The 25,669-nt window shown below is 56.5% G+C and overlaps 2 protein-coding genes across 5 annotated transcripts in view; both read left to right on the top strand.

The window, feature by feature from the left end:
• Positions 1 to 8,556, top strand: part of C2cd2 (C2 calcium dependent domain containing 2) — a 69,540-nt gene extending 60,984 nt beyond the window's left edge. Inside the window, exon 18 of the mRNA XM_005323468.5 lies at positions 4,785 to 8,556. Within this exon, the coding sequence (XP_005323525.4) occupies positions 4,785 to 5,005 (221 nt within the window). The 3' untranslated portion in view covers positions 5,006 to 8,556. The remainder of the gene's footprint in view (positions 1 to 4,784) is intronic.
• Positions 8,557 to 16,500: 7,944 nt separating this feature from the next.
• Prdm15 (PR/SET domain 15) overlaps positions 16,501 to 25,669 on the top strand; it is a 45,168-nt gene continuing 35,999 nt past the window's right edge. Inside the window, exon 1 of one of the 4 annotated variants that reach the window (XM_078044683.1) lies at positions 16,501 to 16,572. Coding sequence is in view for 2 of the 4 variants with exons in the window: in XM_013357817.4 (XP_013213271.3) it covers positions 25,026 to 25,056 (31 nt within the window). In the remaining 2 variants the exon portion in view is untranslated. Of the gene's footprint in view, positions 16,573 to 17,015; positions 25,057 to 25,669 lie in introns of those variants that run through there. The other 3 variants (XM_078044682.1, XM_013357817.4, XM_040287061.2) reach the window with 3 other exon arrangements.

The raw sequence follows: 25,669 nt of genomic DNA, 5'->3' as shown, positions 1-25,669 counted from the left end.
CCCACATTATCCAGGGTAATTTCCTCAATGTCAGGAGTGTTAGCTTCATGGATAAAATACCTCCTGAGTAACACCGAGACTTGTGTTCGGTTGAATCACTGGGCACTGTGGCCAAATTGACACAGAACACTGGCCATCATGGTCATTAGTCGAGAAGCAACAGGCAGGCTCCAGGTGGCGTTACTTCCCAGCAGCCAGGCAAGGGTACTCATCCCTCTGGGCCACCCTCACATTCACCGATGGAGTGGCCGAGTCCCTGTCACCTAGCAAGCCTGTGGCCATAGTTCTTCCAACGTCCTTTGCCCCAAGGGTAATTGTGCATAGTAGCAGGTTTAAACAGACTTTGGCCATTGTTCAGAACGAGGACCGAATGTCCTCTCTCCACGCTGGGTGCCCTTCGTGGCTGACAGCCGAGCCTCTGGTCCACCATGCCTGGCATCACCCCACGCCCAGCGTCCCTCTCTGTTGGTGCAGTTGTTCCGGAATCCTGCCCAGGCCCATGACTGGGTGGAGGGTCTGGGGGAGCTTCCGTGCGCCAGGCAGCTGTCCGGTGCTCCTCCCCAGGGGTCCGAATGTGGCCTTGCTCCAGCTGCCACTCCTTGGCGTGGGCGCTCATCATCCATCCCTGACGTAGCAGCACAGGCCAGGCCCAGGGATGCAGGCTTCGTAGGCAGAGGCCCCTGAGCCCGTTAGCCAGCGGGCAGCTTCAGCCTGTCCTCCACGCTCGCACTGTGACCGAGGGTCACCCTCCCTCCCGATGGGCCGTAGGTAGCCATTGTGGCACTGCAAGTCTTGGTGCGTCCCCTTGAGGACTGTCTTCTCTGCTAGAGACCCGTATTATCCCCACAGAATCCGAGGGGTCAGGTTAGGGGAGCACGTGTGAGTCCCACAGTCCTCTGCAGAGAGCGTGCCCGAGGGCACATGTGACGCTGCACAGGTTTGTTCCCTTCCCCAGAATTCCATTGCCCCCCCACACCGCTCAGAGCTGCTGCACAGGCCCCACCAGAGGCCCCTCCACATGGTGTGTAGTGCCCACCACTAACACCCATCAGTAGAAACTGCAGCCAGCAGCACGCGTAAGACAAGGACCCTGTGATCCAGCCTGACGTGCAGGTTGGTCCTGCCACTGCATTCAGGGTCTAAGGCACGGTGGACCAGAGGCTTGGCTGTCAGCCACGAAGGGCACCCAGCACGGAGACAGGGCATTCGGCCCTCGTTCTGAACCTGCTACTATGCACAATTACCCTTGGGCGATGCAGCTGCCCTCAGCAGGTGGCTGCCCACCGGGAGGGGAGCACAGCCCCTTCCTAGTGCGTTAAAGACCCTGTATCTGTTTCCAGGTTCTGGCTTCCCTTGAACCCCTGGGGACCAGCGCTTGTCCCTTTGGAGCCAGGCACCTATGCCCTGCAGGTGGGCCACTGTGCCTTCTGTCCCCAGAGCCCTGTGTCTGCACAGCCCAGGGACAGAGGATGTGACACAGCAGAAGAGTAGCCAAAGGGAAGCGAAGGCCTTGCCTGAGCTGCCCTCTCTGGCTGATGCTGGCTGATGGCCATATCCCAGGGCTGAGACTGCTGCCCTGTGGCCACCACTCTGCTGCCCCTCTTCTACTTGGCCACCAGGTTCCAGGGCCCAGCAGGAGGCTGTGCTGGGTGTCTGGACTCCGTCTCAGGCCAGATGCTCCCCGGCCTCTCTGGCTGTGTTAGTTTTCTAGGCCAGGACAGAGTGTCACGCACTCAGTGGTTCAGACAACAGGGGTCCATGTCTCTCCGTCTGGAGGCCAGAAGTCCCAGAGTGAAGCATCAGCAGGGCTGGCTCCCCCTGAGGCCCAGGGGAGAGCCTGGGCCGGCCTCTCCTGGCAACTGGGGTTTGCCCACACTCCTGGGCCTTCCTTGGCTTGTGGAAACATGACCAGCCTCTGTGTCCCCCGCATCTTCCCGCGTCTTCCCTCTGTGCCCATCTTTGTGTCCAGGTTTCTCTGTTTTGAGGATGCCAGGCATATTGGATCAGTTCCACCTGATGACCTCACTTTAACTTGACTGCTTCTGTAAAGGTGCTTTCTCCAAAAAAGGGCTCCGTTTCCGAGGTCCTTGGGGTCCTTGGGACTTTGGAAGGACACAGTTAAGGCCCTGCCCACACCTCAGGCCCTGGCTCTAGCCTGCAGGCCAAATTTCAGTGCAGGGACAGTTAGGCAGTGGGCTTTAGGACTGGTCCTCTCCGGACACACCCTCCCACAGGACACAGGTTGGCACAGGATACAGACTGGTTTGTTCCCTTCCCCAGAATTCCATTGCCCCCCCACACCGCTCAGACTCCTCTGCCCTGCCTCTATTCCAAGTGTGGGGGCCCATGCATTCGTGCTTTGCTTCGGGGACTTCCAGGTTAACCCAGAAACAGCCCCTGTAGGACAGAAGGACCCCCAGCCTGAGGTAACCTCAGGATGCAGAGCCCCCTGTAGCTGGGGTCCCCTGCCTAGGAGCCCACTGCGCCCAGCACATGCCGTTTGGTACCCAGGGGATTCTGCTCACCAGACACACCCAGAGCTGGGTCCCGCTGGAGGCCGTCATTGGCCGTCCTGATGCCCTCGAGGGCCTTTCACGACCCGTGGCACTTTCTGGGGATGTGTGTCGCACAGATCTGCTGCCATTTACACATCCTGCTGCCCTCCCTGAGCTTCAGGGTCAGGAGCGGGCAGCGGGGAGGTCCTACCTGATTCTTGTGTTCTTGCTTGAGAGCATTTCAGGCTAGTCACAGTCTTCGTAAAAAAGAATAGCAAAGTTTAGTGAAGGGATCAGAAAAGGGGACAAGGGGCACTCTCAGGGGAGAGAGCGGATCTCTCAGAGAGGATGGCGTGCCCCTCCTGCCCTCCAGTTTTGTTTTGGGTCCTGGGAAGTTTCCAGAGAGTCCTGCCCAGGTCCACCTCTCTGACTGATAGCAGGATGACATCAGACTTCCAAGTCCCCACTGCACAAGGTAAAGGGCCAGGGCAGCTCGGAGTCACTGGGTCCAAGCTGACCACTTCTAATTGGAACCTGTTCTTACGGAGTTTATGGCTGGAGTCTTGATCTCCCCGAGTTCTGGAATCGGGTCTGTGTCAGGGTCACAGCAACCTGCCTTCCGCCCAGGGTAACCTGTGCCCTTCTCATGGGCACTGGGGCCTGCATTTCTCCTGCGGATGACAGGTGGTTTGCTGAGGAAGGCAGCAGAGCCTTTGATGTAAGCCTGGCAGGGCTGCAGGTAAACTGCTTTTTGAAAGGAAGCATGTGTGGATCAGCAGGGTGGGCCCGTTGGCAGAACTGTCCCCCATGTTCCCACCACTCATATCTCTTCCCTAACACCTTCCTGTCCTTTCCAGCACTCCTAAAACCCATGGGCTCCCAACTTCAGACCCATGTAAAAATATGCCACAGTGGTTCTTCAGAACAGTCGTATTCACAGAGCAGTGTTCTTAGGACGGTGTTTTCTGGCAGCTTTGACCAGGTTACATTCAGCCCACTCCTGGGGCACTCCAGCTTCTTTTCCAGGACAGGGAAGCTCAGCCCCAAAGCCAGCCCCAGAGTGGCTCCTTAGTCACTGCTAGTTGACACCAAGGTCTCCCTGGCCTCAGTGGCCCTCATGTGGGCCTGGGTCCATTCATAGGAGTGGACAGCCTGATCCTCTCCTTCCAGTAACCTGGTGGCTACTGGCACACATCACAGTGACTGTGTCTGTGAGACTCCCAACGGAAGCTGAGTCTCCTCACCTCGGGATCAGGTTGGTCATCTTCTGGTCCCTGACACCTCTGCAAGTGGTGATGGATTTCTCGGGCTGGCTTGAAATGCAGGACTTGCTGGGCCCTGCCTGCGAGGGGCCCAACTGCATTATGGAAAGCAGCTGAGCCGCTGTCTGCACCTGACCTCAGGGAACCACTGCTGTTGACGTGGCTACGGAGGCTACCATGGTGCCTCCCACCTGAGACCCTGGGCAGGAAGTCAAGCCATACCAACTGAGCCTTGCGCATGCTGGGCAAGTGTTCTACCACCGAGCTACACCCCCACCCCCAGACTGAGGTTCTGTAGGTTAAAAAGATCAACTAACAGTTTTCATATGGCTTAGTCATATAAGCTGCGTGTACAAATATATATACACACACACACATGTTTTATATTATAATCATACATGTTAAAACATATAAATGTATATATTATTTGTATATAGTTGTATATACACAGTTGGATCAGGAGCTACACAAAAATTAGTAAAAAAAAAAAAAAAAAAAAAAAAACTTATCCCCAAAAGAACACATATTTGAGTTTCCTGAGAAAGTAAGTACCACTGTTCTCAGGGTCCCTAATCTGGTCTTTTGTGGGTGACCATCCTTCCTGGGGTACACAGCACTGTGCTGCTCTTTACCCCTTCCTGGTGCTGGGGAGGGGCGGAGGGCCCTTGTGGCCAGGTGACAAGAACCTGCTGCCTTTGGCTTGGCTGTGGACGCCTCCACTGTCGGGTCCTCTCTTCCTTCCATCTTTTTTGGCTTTTTAGTTGGACCTTTATTTATATGTAGTGCCGAGAGTCTAACCTGGTGCCGCCCACATGCCAGGCAAGCGCTGCTGCCCCAAGCACAGCCCCTTTTCCTTCCCTCTGAAAGCAGCTGTGCGAGGGCCAGGTGCGGGCCTCCCAGCCAGCAGCAGGGGCTCTGTGGACCAGGTGGGCCCTTCCTCAGAGGTGCCCAGCGTCTTCTCTCTCACTTTCAACTGGTCCTTGGGGTCTGCCGCAGCCCCTGATGGCCCTGTGCTTGCCTCTTACAGGAGGAGTTTTAAGGAGGGGTGCCAAGCTGTTTTTCCGCCGACGGCACCCACAGAAAGACCCCAGCATGAGCCAGTCACACAATGACCTCGTGTTCCTGCAGCAGCACGAGGGTGCCCGGAAGAAGGGGGCGACCCTCACTCGGCTGCTCAACAAGAAGCTGCTGTCCAAGCACCGGGGCAAGAGCGCCTTGAATGGGGCCCCCGTGGAGCCCTGCACGTAGGCCGCCCGCCTCTTTCCCTGCACCCCCGACGGTGCCCTCACCAGGACGGAGCAGGAGTGCCGGCCGCTGCCACATGCCCACTCCTCCAGCTTGGCTTTTCCGGCAATTCGGTCTTTTGAAGGGGAAGAACCGTCTGTGTCTCCAGCCAGAGGTTTCCCCCAAAGAGAACTGACAAAGCCAAATTTGCCACCAGAATCCTGGTGGGACCTGCAGCCCCCACCTAAGCATCGAGGTAACAGTTAGGAGACGAGCTCATTGCAAGAGAAACACCATGCTCAGGGGGTCTTGGGAGGGACCGCTGGGGATTTGGTCTGACCCACGCAGCCCTCAAGCAGGGCGTGTTTGGGGCCCATGCCTGGGCCATGTCATGGGGAGGTGTACCCTCTGGGCTGTCACTGTGAACAGAATGGATGGGTCACCTCTCCTAATTTGCTGCTTAGATAAAAGAGTACACCTGGCCTGGAGGGCAGGGCGGTGGAACATGGGCAGAATTTTTGCTGAAGAAATTATGATAGGAATTGATGAAATGCTTTGACAAATATAGGGAGGCCTTTGCCTTTGCTGTTAGCCATAGAACTTGAAACCTTATGCAAACACTAAGTATGTCCTATGCATATTATACTGAACCTTTCCCCACGGCCACTCCGAGCCTACTTGCCAGCGGAAATAATGGAAGTGTTGACGTGGTTCTCCCACCTTCCTCTGTCACGTCAGAAGCTCCGGATGCCAGGGAGCAGTCCACGTGCAGATTTCCTCGCCGTCTGGTGCACTTACGAGACCAGGGCGAGGCGAGCCTGACCCAGGAAGTTGGGAGCAATAAGTGACACCTCATAGAACATGGTAACCCCCACACGCGCACGTGCGCGGGTGCACGCGGACACGGTTTTTGCCAAATATTGCCTACAGCCAAAACCAAGTACTTGCAGGGCACTAGAAGAAATTATTTTGTATCTCAGGTGTCCGTCTTAGGAATGGGAGTTGAATAACAAACAGCCAAACCTGGAGATTGATTTCATGGGCTCTTCAGATTTCTGCTGTGAATGGTGCTCCTGGCCACATTTTGGGGTGTCCTTGTTTTGGTTCCAGTGGGAAGAACGATAAGCTTGGCACCTACTTTTAAAACCCCTGTGTACCTAGCAAACAGCTCCCCTCATCAGTACGCCTGTGACTTGGGTCATTCACAGACGTTGCTCCAACTCTTGAATGTGTAATGCCAGCGGACGTGCTTGTTAAAGAGTGATTGTCCCTGAGGTGGCACGTTTTGACCCTTTAATGAGACTGCTGTTCTTCCAGTAAGATGGAGAAGGCTGGTGTACCCTGACCTCCAGCAGATGGGCAAGTGGATGTGCGCCTTCCCACGGCCCGTTAACCCTTCACAGTGTGTTTCAGGGGAACAGAGCCATCCAGGAGCAAGGCCCTTGGTGAGAGTCAAAACTGAAGGACTTTTTTTCTTCCCTGTTTTTGAGGGAGAGATTCAAAAACTACACTGGGAATTTCACTTTCAAATGCACAAGTGACTTTAAAATGACTTTTTAACCATGCTTTTTTAAAAGGATTGCATTTGAAGGTTAACCATTGTAAAGTTCCAAAGTATATAAATAGCAAGTTAGTCCCCAAAGTAAGTAATTGCCACTAGCTTTGGGGGATGGGAAGGGCCACCTCAATGGTTTGTTTTAGTTGAAGTATCACTGTCCTTTGAATTGCAATGGGCAGGACCTGTGACATCTGAGAATCCAATCTAAGAGGGTGTTATGTGTCTGAATCCCAGAATCCCATCAGAAATGTTTGTATAGGTTGGGCATCCCGTACCTGAAATTCTTACTCCAAAATTGTTGCAGAGTGCTTTCAGATTTTGAACGTGTGAACACTCTTTACCAATCAAATATCCCTAATCTAGAAATCCAAAATCTGAAATGCCTGGAAATTCAAAGTGCTTTGAGCTTCTCCATGCTCAAAGTTCCAGATTTGGGATTTTGGGGTTAGGGATGCTCAACCTATACAATATTAAAAAAAATTTTTTTTTTTTGGTCTGTTTGAAATTCAGGAAGGCTCAATTAAAAAAAAATAGAAGAAATGCTTTCACCATCCCATTCCCAGGTCCTCCCATGAACGTTCTGTTGTTGTTCAACACCCAGGTCTGGGGCTCACTTCCTGGGGGTGCACCCTCGCCATCTCTGAGTGGCCTTTCTGAGTCATAGAGGAAACTGCTTCTGGGGTGCAGGGGGCATCCTGAGGAACAGGGTGCAATACTGTGAAGTTCCCTCCCACGCTGTTTATCTAGGTCTGCATTTTGTTTTTTTTAAACAGTGTGAGGTATTTATGTTAAAGTGAATGTCTTAAAGGTGATTAAGATCCTACACTGAATGCTGACCACACTTACGTGTCAATCTCCTTTATTCCCAGTTGAGGATTTATTTTTTTTTTTGTCTTGATGGAATTTCTGCAGAGTGGCATTTTATAAGTACCACGTGCTAACCGATGGTGCCACCCAGACTCCCAGAGTGGCATTTTAAAGGTGATTCCTCATGAACACTCGTGCCAGTGTGGGTCTGCCTGTCTTGAGCAGGTGCTCGCTCGTGTGGGTTTGAATGAGCAGCCCTGTCCTTCCACTGCTTGAGGATGAGCCTTCGTCTGTGGTGGAGGAATGCGGTGCACCTGTGTGTGTGTGTGTGTGTGTATGTGTGTGTGTGTGAGTGTGTGTGTGTGAGTGAAAGTAGCAATAACAAAGTAGGGGTCTCTTTGTTCCAGCTGAAACCTGCTGTGACAAAGAGGATTAGACAGAGCACTTTATCAATCTAGTTTCAAATTTAAGTTCACAACCAGCCCTCGGTCCTCGCCATGGGTACTTGGCCAGGTGCTGCCAGCCAATGACAAATTAGGTGCCCGTCTGGACTTTTGCTTTGGTCTTACTGGCCACATCTACAGAGAGTTGCAATTTTTCTTGAGCAGAAAGGGAAAGATTAATTACATTGCTGTCACCCAAAGTGGGTGTTTTCTGGGTAATAAACTTAAGGTTCTTGGCCTTGAACCCACAGACTACAAGTTGATGGACATTGGAAGTCAAAATATGTGTCTCTTTGAGACAGAAACAGGCCTGGGTACTGAGCCCCTCTCTCCACGGCCCCCAACTGGCCCAGAAGTGATTACCAAAGCAACGCCTCACCCTGCACTACAAGCTCAGGTTATCTTTGGCTCACAGTCCCCCGCACTCCTGTCCCCCGTGCTGGAGGCACTGGACACTCGTCCACCCCCCGGCTCACCTGGGTCAGCGATGCTCCATCACCTTTTGGCTGGCAGTCTGGTCTTCTCCTCCACGCCATGTCAAGCTGCATTTTAAAAAGAGAAGAAAGTTCTCCTGGGTGGAAAGGTCTGGCGTGGTTCTGAGCGCGGTGGCCGATGCCATGGCGATGGCTGTATTCCTTGGAAGCACTTTAAAAACAGGTGCCAGTCTCGTGAGCCCGTGCCCTTGGCTCCGGGCAGTTTCCTCTGAAGATCGTGTGGCTAGGACATGAATGACCTTTGAAAGAAATAAATGTGCACATGCAACACCATACGCTCAGCTGTCTGTGTTTTGTGGAGCCCTGTGCTGTCTCAAGAGTCGGTGACCACCTCCAAGGGTCTCTCAATTTCAGCCTTTCTCGGTTCCTGCCTGTGACTAACCACCAGGCCAGCTGACCCAAGAGGAGGCAGCCACTGCCCCGTGTCTTCATCCTTAATTCTGGGCAGAGGACTTTCCTCTTTCTGATAGGATTTTGAAGCCACTGAGCATTCATCTAGGCTTTGGGCTAAAATAACTTACCACAGAAAGCATTTCCAGTGCCCTTTTGGGCCATGGTACACCGTGGGCTCCGCAGGCCAGGGGCCCTGGTGGAGCCTGGTACGTCGGGGCAGGGAAGCCCTGGGCTGGGGTGCAGCTTTGGGAGCAAAGCAGGAGGATCAAGGCATCTCAAGGGCATGCCTCAGGCTGTTGTCCTCTGCGGTGGCTGCCACAGGCTCTATGTTGACCTGGAAAGATCCAAGGCGCATGGCCACCTGGAGCTGAAGGCAGGACATGTCCGTCTGTCCTTGGACTCCTGCTTGCAATAGGTAGGTGCAGGGGGCAGGTGCCTTCTCAGCCACGGGTGCCAGGGTGTCTGCTTGCGTGGGGCTGGTGACGATTCTGTGGTGGGGCAATGGGGCCTGGCATGGTCGGACACATGTCCTGCGCCACCCTGCAGGCCCCCAGCCCTCTACAGCCATCATTCTACCATCTCCCCCAGTCTGTCCCCTCTGTAGGCCTAAACACCCCAGCATTTGCAGAGCAGGGGCCCTGAGGAGAGCGCGGAGTCCCCTCCGGGAAGTATGGGAACCCCTTGGGAGAGTGCATGAGGCCCTGGCCCCCACCGCCCTTCCTCTCAGCTGTTCCTTTCCGCCTGCTTGTCTGCTCTGCATGTGTGGTTGGCTGCAGGCACTTGCCCTTCAGGTGTGGATTGGTCACTCAGGATCAAAGACTGAGGCTCAGCTTCCCATTGGAAAACTCGTTCCCAGGGGAAGAAGGCCTGGGCCTCAGAGGATCCTGAGCGCCCAGCTGCCTCCAGACTGCAGCTTACTGCTCATGACAGCTGGCGCCCTCAGTGCCTGGGTTGGGACTTGGGGAGTTCCAGGGGTCTGAGCGTTGTCTGCCCCGTGGGCCAGCTTTGTGCCCACTGTCCAGGAGGCTGCATGGAGCTGCCAGAAGCCAGATGTCCTAATATGTCTGCTTTCCAACGTCACCTGCCGGTCACTGCCAGGTAAACGCCTTCTGCCAGTCCATCTACACTGCCCAGAGCAATCCGTCGCAACCACCCTGGGGCATTCCAGAATACACGTGTCCCCAGCAGTCACCCCTCACTGTTCTAGTCTGACCAGGATCAAGCTCTGCCTTCTCATGAAGTGTGTCAGCCATCAAGGATCCCCAGGGCGCTGGCCTGCTGTGCTCAGTCCCCTCTCCTTGGGCTTCGTGCCATGCCGGCTCATCTTTTCCATTTGCTCACTAGTAAGAATGGCAGTTCCTGTGTCCCCTGGGCTTAGCACAGCCAGTGCCCCCTTGTGGAGACGGACGTCCACTGAGCTCCCAGACTCAGAAGCTTGGCATCTCCCCATCCTTCTCTGCTCACCAGCACCCAGGGTCCCAGGTGGAGCTGGATGCCAGAGGAGACCTTGACAACATGTTGCTTTGACCTCAGGTACCGCAGGCCATGGGGTGCCATGCCCCTGTCAGTGAGTACTTGATAATAAAACGCAAGATGGATGGCACAGCACAGTGACTTCCCTGAATGGAGAGTACCAAGGCCAGACCCTCCCTCCCAGGGGCAACCCAGAAGAATCTGCTGTCACTGTGACCACAGCCCACCCCACGCCCAGCCACCATTTTCACAGTGGAAATGCCAGTTCACACCTGCATGTGACAGGTATTCAGATCTAGTGGCTCTATGCCCATGTATCTATACTGATGTCATCAATATGCCAATTCAAAGTTGGAGGTGTAGGCATACAGGGTGACCAGCTGATACTCATCACTGCTTCAGCCTGGCACTGTGATAAGCCCACAGGACACAGGGGTTTATGTCCTAGCTGGGTAGTGAGCACAGCTACTAAAGAAAAGTAAAAGAAAGATTCAAGGCCACAAGAGTAGCTAATACTAATTGAACACCTTACTATATGCCAAGAATTTTTTTAGAGTGCTTTATATGTGGTAACTTACAGACTCTTTCAAATTACTCTGTGCATCCTGATCTACCTTGGCCTTACAGACCAGGAAGCTGAGGCACAGTGTTAAGACACTTGCCCAGGCTCACGGAGTTGAAAGGTGGCAGCCTCAGTTAGAGCCGAGGCTGTCTGGTGGAAGAAGCCAGGCCCACAGCCTCCACCACCCAACTCTGCCCGCACCAGCTCAAGTGCGAGGGGAAAGTCAGTGGCCTTACCTGGTCTGTCTGCACGACACTGCTGCCGGGCTGAGTGAGAGTAGCACAGGGTGCACACAGTAGGAATTCACTTATTGTGGATTAGACTCCCCTCTATCTGCATAAAAATTAGCCAGACTTAAAAAAAAAAAAGCTAGTGGTAGACGGAGAGGGGACTAGGGTATCTATGATGCTGGCACTGAAGGAGTTTTGCGTCCAGATGAACAGGAAAACCAGAGCAGGTGAGGTGTGGGAGTTGGGAGAGCGTGGCTCTGGGCAGGCCACCACCAGGGCAGGGAGCCATGCTGTCAGAGAACACATGCCTTAGGGACAGTGTTCCTAGGCTGATGGTAATGGAAGCACTTGTTTCTAAAGAATTCTCAACTCATTTTTTAAAAATTCAGACCTACTTGCCACTCACCCACCTCTCACCCAGTTTCATTCATTGGCTACGCCTGCCCTGCCATCTCCCTGTGTCCATCACACATCCACTTGTCCTTCCCTGTGTATCAGGTTGTGGGGGTGCGCTGTGACGTGTCACCCTCTGCCCTTCAGCAGGCTCTGAAAACCAAGGCACCCTACTGTCATGCACTCAGGATCACCCTGGGAAATTCCACCCTGGGTGGTACTGTCACTGAGCACCACGGAGAGCACCTGAAGTTCTCACCCACAGACCACCTTTATAGTGAGTCGGTTTTCCTTTTTTTTTGCCCACGATTCAAAGATTTGTTGTGTCAGGATTCATAATGAAACTGGACACTTTTTTTCTAACTTTGGAATTAAGGACATACATTTATTTGCCTTAGAATTTATTATTTCTAGCCTTTAGTGAAGAAATATCCTGAACACACAGGATTTTCTTGGCAACACAGTGACTGTTGTGAGTGTAAATTGAATGCCAGCCGTATTGTGGTCATTGACGTGAGAAATGGCCGGGGACGGAGGTGTGTCATAGACAGCCTTTTTGTTACCGTGACCCAAAGACCTGAAAAGCACAGTGTGGAGAAGGAAAAGTTCATGTGGGCCCAGTTTCAGGGGGTCAGTACATCCTCGGGCAACCCCACAGCTCCAGGCCTGAGGTGAGGCAGAACTTCCTGGCTGGGGGTGTGGTAGAGGAGGGCAGCTCAGGACAGGTAACTAGAGCAGGTAAGCAGGTAACAGGTAAGCAGAGCGAGACCTCCACTCACTAGGGACACACTATAAACCCCAAAGTCACAACCCAGGGACCCACCTCCTCCAGCCACATTCCACCTGCCTGCAATCCATCAGTAGATCAATCCACTGACAAGGTTACGCCTCTGGTAATCTACCAGTCTTACCCCTGAAATGCTTGCCTTGTCTCACCATGAGCTTCTGGGAGGCACTTCATATTTAAACCATGACTTTCTATCCTTGGCCCCCAAAAGCTCACACCCATCTCACAATGCAAAATACACTGGTCCATTTCCAGGGGTCCCCATGGTCTCAGCAGCTCTACCACTGCCCCAAGTCCAAGTCCAAGATCTCATCCAAGACTTCAGATGAATTCATGGATGTTGTCCCCTGTAGAGGTCAAAAGCAAGTCACATATACCCAATATGTAATGGCCCAGAGTAAACATTCCCATTCCACAAGGGAAAAACAGGGACGAGACCAAAGCAAGACTGAGACCCTGGGGGGCAAGCAAGTCCTGCAGCTCCGTGTCCAGCACCTGGGCACTTGGCAGGGTGATGGTCTCTCTGAGCTGCGGCCCCCACAGCCTCTCTGCTGCTTGTCCCGTATCTGCGGCTTTCCTCAGTGACGTCCTAGGTTACTGGCCCCTTTGGGATCTCCACTGGGGCTTCTGGCTTCCGTCTCACCTCTTCATGTATTGGTCTCTCAGGGGCGTCCCACAGGGACTCTGACCCTGCTGCGCTTTGCCAGGCCTCCAGGCTTTCCTTTGCCATCTTGGTGGGAGCCTTCACGACCCCCAAACTCCAGCATCCTTCATTCCTGCAGCACCAGCACGACGTGATGGATGCCAAGGTCTGCCGCCATCTTGAGCTATTAGGAGCTAAGCCTGCTGGGACCACGGATGCAGCATCCTCTGCAGGCCTGGGTGGCCGAGCATGGTAAAAACAAACCCCAAAACTTACTAGCACCCCCTCCCCCAAGCTGGATACCCCTTTGGTCTCTTCTCAAAAAAATGTCCTTTTACACCCTGGAGAGAGAGAGGTGTGGTCTTACCAATTCCTGAGACGCCCTCAAGCCAGCTTTCCTATGATTTCTTTAGTGGTTCTAACTTCTTTAACAGCCACACATTCCTTAGCCCCAGTTTCGCTCACACTTTTCTGCCCAGAAGGTTTTCAAATCTTTCTGCTCTGCTTTCTGCTCCTGGTTATCATGGTAAGCTTGGCTAAAATCCACCAGCAACATTCAGGCGCTGTCTGAATGCTGCACTACCTCTGAATTCCCTCCACAGACCAATCACTACATCCCCTTTAAATTCAGCCTCCCAGTCTCAGGACACGGGCAAGATGTAGATACCTTCTTTGCCAGAACGTGACATGAATGGCCTCCAGTCCAGCTTCGACCCCATCCTCTCCTGTGAAACCTCAGTGCCACTGCGTTCAGGTCTCCTGAACTCGCGGCAGTCACCCATCAAGTTCTGCTCACAACATTCGACAGCGTCGCTAAACTTTTCAAACCCCCTCCCCCCATGCCACACAAACCAGCTCCAAAAGCTTCTGAGCCCCATGGTCGCACCAGTCACAGCCACGTCCCACTCCTCAGTACCAATTTCTGTTAGCTCTTTCATTGCTGTGACAAAAACAACACAGAGGACAGGTTTATTTGGGCTCATGATTTCGGAAGTTCAGTCTATGACCACCTGACTCTGCAGCTCTGGGCCTAAGGTGAGGTGGGGCGTCATGGCAGAAAAAGGCAGTTCAGGACCTGAAAACCGGGAAGTAGAGGGCTCTGCTCAACAAGGACAAAACAGCAACCCCCAAGGCACACCCCAGTGACAACTTTCCTCCAGCCACACTCTACCTGCCTATGGTTATCACCCAGTTAACCCTTATTAGCAGAGTCACACAATCTCTTGTAATCTAATCATCTCACCTCTGATTGTCACATGTGGGTTTTGGGGGGACGCCTCATATCTAAACCACAAGATCTTTGTTACTCTCAGTCCTTCACTCTTGCTATGACCTGCCACTTTCTGTCGGTACCTATTTAGTGTGCAGAGACCCAGAGAACTGGCCACCTGAGTGATGGCCAGAAGGGGTGCACAGCGGGGTGCTGTGGTGTATGTCAGCTATAGGTGTGTGGAGGGGGCTGGAGGGCATTTGGGCAAAGACCTGGATGAAGAGATGGCGGTGGGAAACCTGGGAGAAGGAAGGCTGGCAGGAGGCGGGGTCTGAGCAGGAAGAGGGGAGGGTGGCCAGCTGAGTGGTTCTGGAAAGGTGAGGGATGCTCTGGGTCAGCTTCCTGTACTGCAACTGGGAAGCCACTGTACATATTGGGGCAGGGAGCCCCCTGAACATCTTTCCTCTCTGCTACATGACCTGGCACCCCATGGGCTGCCCAGGAGCACCCAACACTTCCCTTTGAATGGCACTTAGTTATGACTAACCTTACACAGGTGCCCCTCTGCATAGTGCATCTCTGCAGGGTGAGCTACATGTGGAATTGGTGGGCCAAAGGCATCTGGAATCTCTACGGGTTTGTACATTTACCTCCCCCCTAGCACAGGACCGCAGTGTTCCTCTAGAATCCCTCCAAAGTAATGCTATGAATCTTTTATTTTTTTGCTAATCTAATAAAAATCCCCTCACTGGAATCCTGTTTGTTCTCTTATTTCAGATACGAGAGTTAAATGTCTTCTCACGTGTGTAAGAGACACTGTATTCTCTTTTTGTGAGTGACTCCTAGGACCTCACATACACGGGAAAGGAGCTCTTTGTGGTCCCAGTTCAAATAAATCTCCCCAGTTCCTCCTCTCACGGGAAGTCTTGGCAGGCAGGAATGGGAGACAGTGTGCCCCTCTGAACGGGGACGCCAGGACTAGATCAAGAGAGCCAAGTCCCTTCTATTTCCAGTGTTTTGTCATCACACTTTTTATTTTAGAGCAGGCCTCATGAATGCCGGCCAGGCCCTTTAGCACTGAGACACATCCCCAGTCCTTGTAACTTTAAGGCAGGGCATTGTTGACTGGCGCAGGCTTGCCTGTGCCTGGCCTGTGCCTCCTGATCTGAGTCTGGGGATTACTAGCACAGGGTACTGAACACACACTCCATGGCTGGGTGCTTCCACGTCCCAAGCTTTTCACTTGGGCTGCTCCAAGGCAGCCGCTGGAGTGAAGCCCCTGGGAGGATTCCCACTCCTGGCACTGCGGCTGCTAGGCCTGTGACTTCACGAAGTCCTTATAAACCAAACAAAAAGCCAGCCCAGAATGCCAAACTGCTAAACTCAGAAATTAGGACAATCTGGCAACCCCAGACCTGATCTGGAGAAAACAAGACCCCCTCCAGGTCACCACCACCTTCCACCCTCGGAACCCACAGTACCTAGCAGCTGTAGGGAGCCGCCCCACGCTGGTGGCGTCCAAGCCTCCCGCTCCCGTCCTGCCCTTCCAGTCTGTCCTGAACACGGCCGGCCACCCACTCCTCCAGGTGCCCCGTCCATGCTGCCTGCTCTCCCAGCTCCTGGGTCCATGCTGTGCGTCACGCGTTCCCCCAGCCCTCTATCCACACCGCTCCCCCACACTCCCCCAACCCCTAAGCACGCTGCCCGCTCCACCGGGTCCCCGTCGATGCCGCCCACCACACGATCCCCGACTCCTAGTCCATGCCGACCCCCCTCCCCCCCGCCGTTCCCCAACACCTCGTCCTTGCACTGCCGCCCGCTCCTCAACATCCCGTCCACACCGCCCGCTCCCCGACACCCCCTGCCCGCTCACCTACACCCCGCTCACCTACACCCCATCGGCTCACCGCCGCCGGCTCCCCGACACCCCATCCACGCTGCCCGCTCCCCGACACCCAGTCCACCCGGTCCGCTCCGGCCCCTCGGTGCACCCTCGCCCGCTCCCCGACACCCCGTCCACTCACCGCCGCCCGCTCCCAGGGCATCCACACACCGGTGCCCGCTCCCTCACACCCCGTGTCCATGCAGCCGGCTCCCCGACACCCCGTCCGCTCCCCGGCCCTCTACGCACCTCGCCCGCTCCCAGACACCCTGTCCACTCACCGCCACCCGCTCCCGGACACCTCGTCTGCTCCCCGGCCCTCCACGCACCTGGCCCACTCCCAGACACTCCGTCCACTCACTGCCACCCGCTCCCCGACACCCCGTCTGCTCCCAGCCTTCCACGCACCTCGCCACCTCCCCGACAGGCCGTCCACTCCGCCCGCTCCCCGACACCCCTCCGCTCCCCGGACCCTCCACGCACCCTCGCCCGTTCCCCGACACCCCGTCCGCTCCCCGGCTCTCCACGCACCTCGCCCGCTCCCCGACACCCCGTCCACGCCGCCCGCACCGCCCCGCCCCGCCCGCGCCCGGCCGCGCACTACAACTCCCACGATGCCGCGCCGCCGCCCCCCGGCTTCCGGTGCTGCGCAGTTTCCGGAGCGGATCGCAACCCGGAGTCCGGATCCGATCCTGCTCTGCACATTCCAAAGGCAGGTAAAGCCCCGGGCCCGGCCCGCCGCCCACCCCGGCGCGCGCCCCCGGCCCGGCCCGCGCCGCCCGCCCGCCGCCGCCCTGCGCCCGCCCGCCCCGCCGCGCCCGCCCGCCCCGGTCCAGCCGCCATGCCGACTGTTCTTTGTTACATTCGCCGGCCGCGGGCGCCGTGGGCGATCGGAGTCAAAACCCGGCTGGATTTCCGGAGCCGCTCCGGGATCGCCCTGCGCGCCCGCCCGCCGCCGCCCGCCGGGTCCCGCCGCCGCGGGCGCTCCGGGCCGTCCGCGCCCGCCGCCCAGTACCGGGCCCGCGCCGCGCCCGCCGCCCACGGCCCGGCCCGCACCCTCCGCGCCGCCCGCCCGCCCGCGCCCACGCACGCGCCCCGCGCCCCCGGCCGCCCGCTCCCGCTGCGGGGCCGGCCCGGTGCCCACCGCCCTCCGCGCCGCCCTGGCGGGCCCGCTGCCCCCGCGCAGCCCAGTGTGGGCGCCAGGCCCCGGCCACGCAAAACGGCCCCCGCCGGCCCAGCGCGGGGTTTCCGCGCCCTCCGCCCCGCGTGGCCTCCCTGACGTCGCTTCCCGCGTCCTCGGGAGAGGACGGAGAGGCCCCGGGCCCCAGCCCCTAGTGGGAGTAGAAAAGCGGAGGGCTGGCGGTGACCTCCCCAGGGCCCCTTGACCTTACTTGGGTGAACCCTTTGGTGCCAGAGGGAAGGGCGTGAAAGCGGCGACAGGTGCCCAGGGAAGAAGTGGACAGGTGGGGCGAGGGCCACGTGCGGCCTCCTGTGTTTTTGAGCACACAGACCTGATCACTACTCCCTGGAGGCCAGTGCCATGCACCAAGCCTGGGTGTAGCCCATGAGAGCTATTTTCACACATGCTCAGAAATTGCCACCCCTCTCCCCCGCCAAAGGTGGTTTAAAATGGCAGGAACCAGTGTGCCATCCAGAAGCAGGAGGACCAGTGCCTCCACTAGTGGTCCACCAGTGCCAGCATTTGCAGAAGCCACACCTAATGCCGAGTGTGGGGACCCTACTGGGGCCTGAGGCATTTTGAGGGTGAAGAGTGTGGGAGCACCTGGCTGCACAGACCTCCTGAGGGCACAGGACAGTTCTCCCCAGGTAGTGCTGGGGTGAACACTGGCCTGAGTGACACACACGTACACACCAAGCCTGGCCTTTTCCACCTCATTTTTATAGCTCCTCTCCACTTCCCTGGGTTTCCTTGAAATCACAGCCTTACAGTGAATCCTTAAGAAATAGGACTGTTAGTCTGGATTTGAAAAGGGAAAAATACAAAATTTTCTCATTTCTTATATCTATGATTACTACTTTTGCAGCAAAGTTACCAAGAAAGAACATATAAATATGTTTAGTTTTGAAGACAGATGCAACAGTTATTTCTCCAGAAGACAAACTTTAGAAAGTAACCATAGTTGCAAGGCTAATAGCTTATCTTAGAATAATTATATTTGAAAAGGAACTCTGTGCGCTGAGGATGTAGGTCTGATATTTTTTTCATTGTTATTGATGCAGAAGGCCTCGAAAGAAAAATCATACTTTACAGACTTGAGGGAGATTTGGAACAGCTTCTGTGATTGTGCGCAGTGACTTAAGTGCTTCCCAGGCTCAGTTTCTCGTTTGCAAAGCATGGCTCACTCTGGCTGGCTCACCTGATGTTCAGGTGCACAGATCAGGTGATTTGGCCAACTGTTCACTCGGTACATCTCTACAGAAGGACACTTTCATGTGCCCAGCACTGAGTAAGAGAAAGCCTGGGGGACCCCAGTTCAGGCAGGTAGGGGAGGCAGTGTAGACAAGAAGCAATAGGAATCCTGGGTAAGACAGTGGTGAGGGCATGAAGGAGAAAGGACAGGGGTGGGGCTGCCAGGCAGGCAGGATGGTGCACCCAGGGAGCTGGGCCGGAAAGGTCACCTGAGGAGGGGCGTTTGAACGGAGACCAGTGCTATGAGGCAGCCTCTTGGAGAACAGAAGGAATTCATCCCAGACACGTGCCTGACAATTGCAGAGGCCTTGGGATGGGAATGAGCTTTGGGCCTCAAGGATGGAGAGGCCAGTGTGGTGAAGAGGAGGGGAGGCAGCAGGACCGCATTTTTATTCTGAGCACCACAGGTTCCCCTGGGGGCTTGGAGCAGGGCTGGAGCAGGGTCTGTGTTCTTAGATGACCCTATGGCTGCTGAGTGGGTGTGACAGGAATCCAGGCCCAACAGGACTTCATTCGAACAGGTGTCCACAGAGGGGAGCCAGGTGGGGACTGAGCTGTCCATGGGTGGGGCAGGCCCTGCCCTGGTGAGATGGATACAGTGGGCCATGGCACAGCAGCTCACTGAGGTGCAGAGTACTGCTGGGCCCTCGGGTGGGTGGTAAGGGGACCGCAGGGCCCCAGAAGCCAGGCCACCTTCAGCCGTTCCTGTGGGTGGAACCCCAGTTCAGGCAGGTAGGGGACGCAGTGTAGACAAGAAGCAATAGGAATCCTGGGTAAGACAGTGGTGAGGGCTTCCAGGTGGGCAGGGATGATGCACAGGGCTGGGTGCCATGGGCCTGTCCTCCAGGGACTCCTACTGAGGAAGGACCCCTCCTGTTACAGAGCAGGAGACTCATGGTGAGGGCAGGGGCATGGGCCCTTGGTCCAGCTATGTGGCGGGGACACACCCTCAGTGACTTGCAGGGTCCTGCAGGCTGACTGCAGCTATGTGCTTGGCACTGTTGGGGGCAGCCCAAGGCCCGTGTGCAGACCTTCCACTCCGTCTCACCTGTTCCCAGGCCACAGGTGCTCGTGTGCTGGGGAGGAGGGCTGCAGAGGGGAACGTTTGTCCACCCGGGACTGGTGGGAAGAACACCCGTCCACCTGCTTGAGCACAGCTTGCTGTGAGGTCGTGATGTTTGTTTGGTGCTGCGGGCAACACAGCAACGGCCGGAAGCAGCCAGCCAGCCTGCGGTCCTGCAGAATCAAGGCCAGTGTCCTGACACACTGTGTGTCGCAGAAAGTTGCAGTGAGGCATCAGTAGAGGAGACTCAAGCACAGCGTGTGGCACTGGGCTTGAGTTCTGCAGTGGCGGAAGCAGGAATGGATGGAGCAGAAGTGTGGTCAGCTTCCTGTGGCCACAGAAGGGTTTGTTCACATGTGCTGTAGATAGCAGGCCATCCCAGCGTAGGTGCAGATATCAGTAGATTTACAAGAGTGACAATGGTTTTATTTTAGAAAGTCAAGTTATGTCCCTTGTAGCTCCCGAAACTTGGTGTGAACAGGGCAAGCTGTCAGCTGAATGCAGGAAAGAGCAAGACCCTGGTGGAGAGAGGTGAAGAGATTCCCACACAACGTAGCAGGCATCAGGCTGCCACAGAGAGGGCCTGGGAAGGAGCAAGGGCTGTGCCAGGCACTGGCTTTGTTCAGAACCAGAGGGAGGGAGGACCAAGGAGCCGGCCTGGGTCATCCCACTGTGGAGGCTTGGGATGCTAGATGGAGGGGCGGCCAGTAAAGGGGCCAAGGAAGGAGCGTCCAGCCAGAGGGAAAGTGACCAGGAGACTGTAGCTCAAGAAAGATGTCCAGGGGGACCGGGGCCTCCCTGCCGGGAGTCACTGGAGGAGGGACCGACAGGGGCAGGGGTCTGGTGGAGCCAGAGGCAGCCCGCTCACATGCCAAAGGAGGGATGAAGTGGGCCAGTCCTCTAGGAGGACTTCAGCAGTAGAAGGGACAGAGAAACGGAGATTCGCGTGGGGAAGGGAGCTGCAGGCACACAGTGTGTGCTAGTGCTGGGCTCTGAGTGTCTTGGGTGCTGTAGGGAGAGGTGTGGTGTGTCGTGTGGCAGTCGTAGCCAAGAGGGCTTTGGGCAGGAGGGGCATTTGGGTTGGGCTTTAAGAACTGAATAGGAGTTTGACAGATGGAGGGCAGTTTCTGCCTTAGCCTGTTTTCTGCTGCTATCCCAGAATACAACCGACTAAGTAAATTATAAAGAAAAGAAATTAAACCTTAGAGCTCTAGAGGCTGGAAGCTCAAGATCACGGTGCTGGCGTCCGCTGAGGCCTCCATGAGGCCTCCTCCGTCCATGTGAAGATGGTAGGGTGCACACCTTTCTCTCCCTCTTGCATGGTGAGAGTGTGTGAGAGAGAACCTGCTTTTGCAGTCTGTCAGGCGTTGCATCCTGGGTGTCCCAGATCTGTGGGGTGGATGAGCTCTGGTGGCCCTCGGCTTCCCGTTGCCACAAACCCGAGTGGAGGTGGGATTCTCAGAGGCCCTGCTCCTCTCTGCCTGGTGTGCGCTGTCTGTCCTCCCTCTGCTTGGCCTGTTGGCAGTGCAGCAGTCTGGGCTTCAGGTCACATGTCACTTTGCCCAAGCATTGGAAACCTCCACCTCGGCCGAGTGACACGGCTCAGGTGCAACAGCGCTGTCAGCCACTGACTTGCCCAGCGGGACCATTTGGGTTCTCGCTCCCACCACTCTGGGGAGGAAGGACACCTGCCCCAGGGCCCTGCCTTTGAGAAGGGTGTGCACAGGTATTGTAACTCAGGTCTTTGCTCTTTGTAAGTGTAAATGTGTGAATTCGTGATTTTGTGGGTTTAGTGGACTCATTAGTTATGCTGCTAGTGCCTGTAGCGTGAGCAAAACCTGCTACTCCAGCACTGTTGGGCAGCAAGCCTGCCGCAGCCCCACCGACCAGGCTGCTCAATGCAGACCTGGCGGGTTGGGTGCTGACCCAGGTGAGGGTCCACTCTGCCTCTGTCCATGTGGAGATGGTAGGGCGCACGCCTTTCTCTCCTCTTGGCCCAGAAATTCCTCTTAAAGAACCAGAAGTGAAAATGAGAGCGCAGACGTCCTTTTGGGCGAAGCCAAGAGGTTCAGAAAGAGAACAGAGAAGAAATTCTAGAAGAAAAAGTGACAGAAACCTCAGGGCTCGGGACACAGTGTCAGGCGGAGAGGGCTGCCCCCAGGCTGCCCAGTGTGACGCTGAGGCCGACCTTCCAGGGTACTGTGGTGGAGTGGCACCTGGGGCCTCTGCCAGCCGCAAAGAGATCAGACTGGTGGCTGTGGGGACATCCAGAAGACAGACCTCCAGGTCCCTGTCAGCCAGGGAAGCTTCAGGGAGAATGTCCCCAGATCCAGGGAGTGGACCCAGGAAAGGAGATAGTGGGCAGGAACAGGCCCACAGCTAGGAAGCTGCGGAGGATGTGGGAGGGCGGCCCTGCTGCCCCTGCTCCACAGCATCTGCAGGGCCTCTGCACATAGGCACAGCGTCCAGACCCACCCAGGCCCGCAGGAGACAGCTGAGCACACCCAGTACTGCGGCTTCCCTGTGCAGCAGAGCGTCATCACACACGCACACAAGGCAGCAAGCAGAACTAGGCACCAGAACCAAGCCAGCCCGAAACAAGCAGCGGACTTCAGAGGCGGGCTGGAGACGTATGGCACACGTGTTGGTGCCCCAGAGGTTTTCAGAGTCATGCGTCCCACACTCTGACTTACCCTGACCTGGGGGGATGCCAGGTGAGCATGCGAGCTCGTGTGTCCCGTGAACAAACGCTGGCTAAGGGGCAGCAGCAGAGGCCACAGGACAGCCAGAGAGCAGGCTGGAGATCTGCCTGTGGGTCTGGGGGCGGGACAGGGATTGACATACTGGGATGACAGGGGACCAAGCATCCCCAGCCCCATTCAGTTGAGTGTCAAGTCACCAAGAACCATAGGGGAATGGACGCCTGAGGAGCAGTCTCGTCAAACTGGGGTCTGGCTGGTCACCATCTCCCAACGCTGTGAGGTCCTGACGTCGTTATTGCCCCAGGAGCCTCCAGTTCCCCTCGGGGGCCACCTGCCTGCAGGACTCACTCTTCCTCTTGACCATATGGTAGCTGCCGTTCCCTGTCCTCAGTCTTGAAGGGGGACAAGGTCAGTTAGGTCATCACTTAGGGTCGGTCCACCTGCAATGCCAGGTTTTAGACAGACCTCCGTAGTGGTGACCGCGTCTGTGTGCAGAGCTGAGCGGGCTCCGCCCCGCAGTTTGATGTGGGAGGACAGATACCAAAGGAAGGCACCTTGGGCTGGGCGTTGGGTGTCTGCAGGCCCAGCGAGGAGTCCACACCTTGAGCAGATGCAGTGCTCAGTCCCTGACTGCGGCAGAGGCCCACTGTCTGGTGCCCGCTGTAGTCTAGGACATGTGCAACAGGACTCTAGAGTGCCCACTCTGCTCTCCTGGGCCACTATGGTGACAGGGCCAGGTGGGGAAGCAGAGGCCAAGGAAGTGGTGTGTGGCGACGTCTGTAGGCAGAGCAGCGCCCGACCTGCGGCCTGGGAACCTGTACCAGGCCTGCCGCGCCCCCGGCAGCTGGGTCTGCCCTCCTCTGAAGCTGCCGAGAAGGCCGGGGAAGAAAGGGTGAACCCCGGCGGAGAGCAGCGCAGGGCCGGGCGGCCCAGAAGCGAACCCATGAGGTGTGGGGAGCCCCTTCCTTTGGCGAGAAGAGGGCACTGTGTGCCGGGGAATGAGGTCAGGAAGAGGGAAGCTACAGAATGGTCCAGGCCAGGATCATGAGTTCCAGCTTTGTTGGGGGCGTAGCCAGGGAGCCAGCTGGATTTTGCCCTGTGCCCGCAGTGTTGAAAGTGTGCTGTCTACACCTGGACTGCCACAGTGCTTAGGTCGACCCAGGTGTGGCAGCGCTGGAGGAGGAGGGAGTATGGGGAGGAGGAGGAGGCGGAGGACACTTGTGGCACTGATGGCCTAGAGTTTAAGCAGGGCCCAGGCACGCAGAGAGTCCAGTTAGCCTCTCGTGGTACAGAGGAGGAGACAGGCTGAGGGGGGCCATGACCAGCTCAGGTGCTTCACTTCTAGCACGTGGCGGTAGCAGGTGTGCCTGGGCTCTGGCCGCCAGTCCCTTGCAGCAGGACCCCAGAGCCCAGCTGTGGACTGTGGCTCCTCGCTTGCCAGTCAGTGTGCCTGGGAAGTGCCCTCTGCCCAGGTATGTTCAGGGGCTGTCGTCCTGAGCAGAGTCTCTCAGATCTTGACCTTGGCCTGCAGCTATGCAGCACCCTCGGGACTGGGGTCTGCAGTGGCCTCTCAGAATGGCCGCAGAAGTCCTCTCTGCTTACCTGCTGACCTATCTCCTCTTTCAGAACTGTGTTGTGCATGTTTTTGAAGATGGTTTGCTTGCTTCTTCCCTTAGTGATCCCTCCCTTCGTCTCTAGGCCTGTCACCACTGTGGCTGCCACGGAAGCTCCGGTGTGAGTGGTCACACAAGACATTTGCTTGAGGTCCACTCTTCCTGCCACAGCAAGGGAGGCCCTGGTGTCCTGGCCTGTCCTGGGGCAGCGCACTTTAGACCTGGGCTGTGGGGGTCTCCCCTGGGGCCGTGGGAGCCCTTGCTGGCCCCACGGAGTCCCATCGAAGTTCTGGATGGGGTCAGGGTTTACATTTCCAGGAAATTCCAGGCCACACTGGTCCTGCTGGCTCCTGGTTCGGGGTCCACACTGAGCACCGCTGGGGAGGCAGGACTGGTGGTCAGAGGACAGATGCTCATGCTTTCTGTCTGTTTTCCTCCCTTTTGTGTGCACCAGAGCATCCTGTGACCTCACTGTGGGGGTCCTGTGGGCCAGATGCGGGACTGGACTCCCCCTTCTCCATCGGCACGTGCGGGGCAGGGGAGGGTGCCATTTTCCTGAAGGCAGATGTGCTGTCCCTGCCGCTGCCCGGGGAGGCAGTGGTCTCTGTCTTGGGCTGCGAAGAGCTGTTCAGAAAGGCCACCCTTTGGGGACCAGGTTACTGAGAGTGTTGTCCCCAAAGCTGTTGGATGAGCGCCACGTGAGAAGCACCCGCCCCCCTGCTGTGTCTTGGAACTTCTCCTCCAGCCCCTCAGCCAGGTGTCCTCTCCCTGCAGCTCTGCGGGCACATAGAGGGCGGGGCTGCCTGAGGTGCAGGTCAGAGGCAGCTGCTGCCCCAGAAAGAGGCGGCCAGCCGGCCTCGGTGGACTCTGCGAGAACGAGTCCCTGCTCTCTCTGCTCCAGTTCTCACATCATCAGGCTCTGTGCCCTGCTGGGGTCTGACTGCAGTCCCGGGTGGCCTCCCGAGACCTGGTGTTCCCGTTACAGAAGCTCCCGACCCAGGCAGAGCGGATGGGAGGGGAGGGTTCCTGTGGCAGGTGTGTGGGTCCTCAGGCCCAGTGCCACAGGAGCCGCCGTCAGAGCAGCCCCCAGCCCACCCCGCGCATCTGCCTCCTTGTCTGTCACGGTTTGGATCTTAATGTCCCCTAAAACCTGTGTGTTAAAGGCGTGGTTCCAGCCAGTGGTGCTCATGCTTCACAGCTCTCTGTCGGTGTGCACATGCTCAGGGGGCCCGTGCAGTGAGGGGAGGGTACGCCGTGGCTGTCCCTGGCTTCTTACAGGAGACCCGGCAGCCCACCTCCTCAGCCTCATGTCCGTGTAGCTGATCCCTCTCATCATGGAGTGCTCTGCTCTGCTCCGTCCATGACCACACGTGTGCTCAGTGAACCCAAATGTGCGTCTGGGCTTCCTGTTGCCTGCTTTTCAATCTCCCAGCTGCTGGGGCCGGTGGGTGGAAGGAGAGTGGGGTCAGCATGGGGAACCAGCATGCACACTTTCCTGATAAGAGGCCCAGCAGAGGACCCAGAGGGTAGGTGGGAGGGGTGCAAGGCCATGGGGGGGCCTGCACCCCGCAGCCCAGCATGGAGGTGGTTTTAAGGTGGCCCCCAAAGGATAGGTGGGAAACAGAAGGGGCCAGATTTGACCAAGGTCTGCGTGGAGCAGGGGAGCCTCCGCGATGTCATGTGTAGGGAGTTTATGGGACCCGAGGCACAAGGAGAGACAGGGAAACCAGCTGCATTAGACATGACTGCCCCTGGGAAGGAGGACGGAGGAGGGGCAGTGTGAAAGCTGGGAGCTGGTGTCTGTGTCACCAGTGGACACAGGCCTAAGGTGACGAGGTGGAGTCTGAGTCACGAGGACTCCTAGTCTCAGGCCCTTCCCATCCTCTGGGTCCATTAAGAACAGTGATATTTTAGTGAGGAAGTGTCCCAGAGACCTCCCCTGAGCGGTGCTGCCCGCTGTTCCTTGCAGCACACAGACGTCCCTGCATGGGTCAGGGGAGGCCT

This window comes from Ictidomys tridecemlineatus, chromosome 3, assembly GCF_052094955.1.
Source record: "Ictidomys tridecemlineatus isolate mIctTri1 chromosome 3, mIctTri1.hap1, whole genome shotgun sequence".
Lineage (NCBI taxonomy): Eukaryota > Metazoa > Chordata > Mammalia > Rodentia > Sciuridae > Ictidomys > Ictidomys tridecemlineatus.
This window is presented reverse-complemented; position numbering and strand designations above follow the sequence as displayed.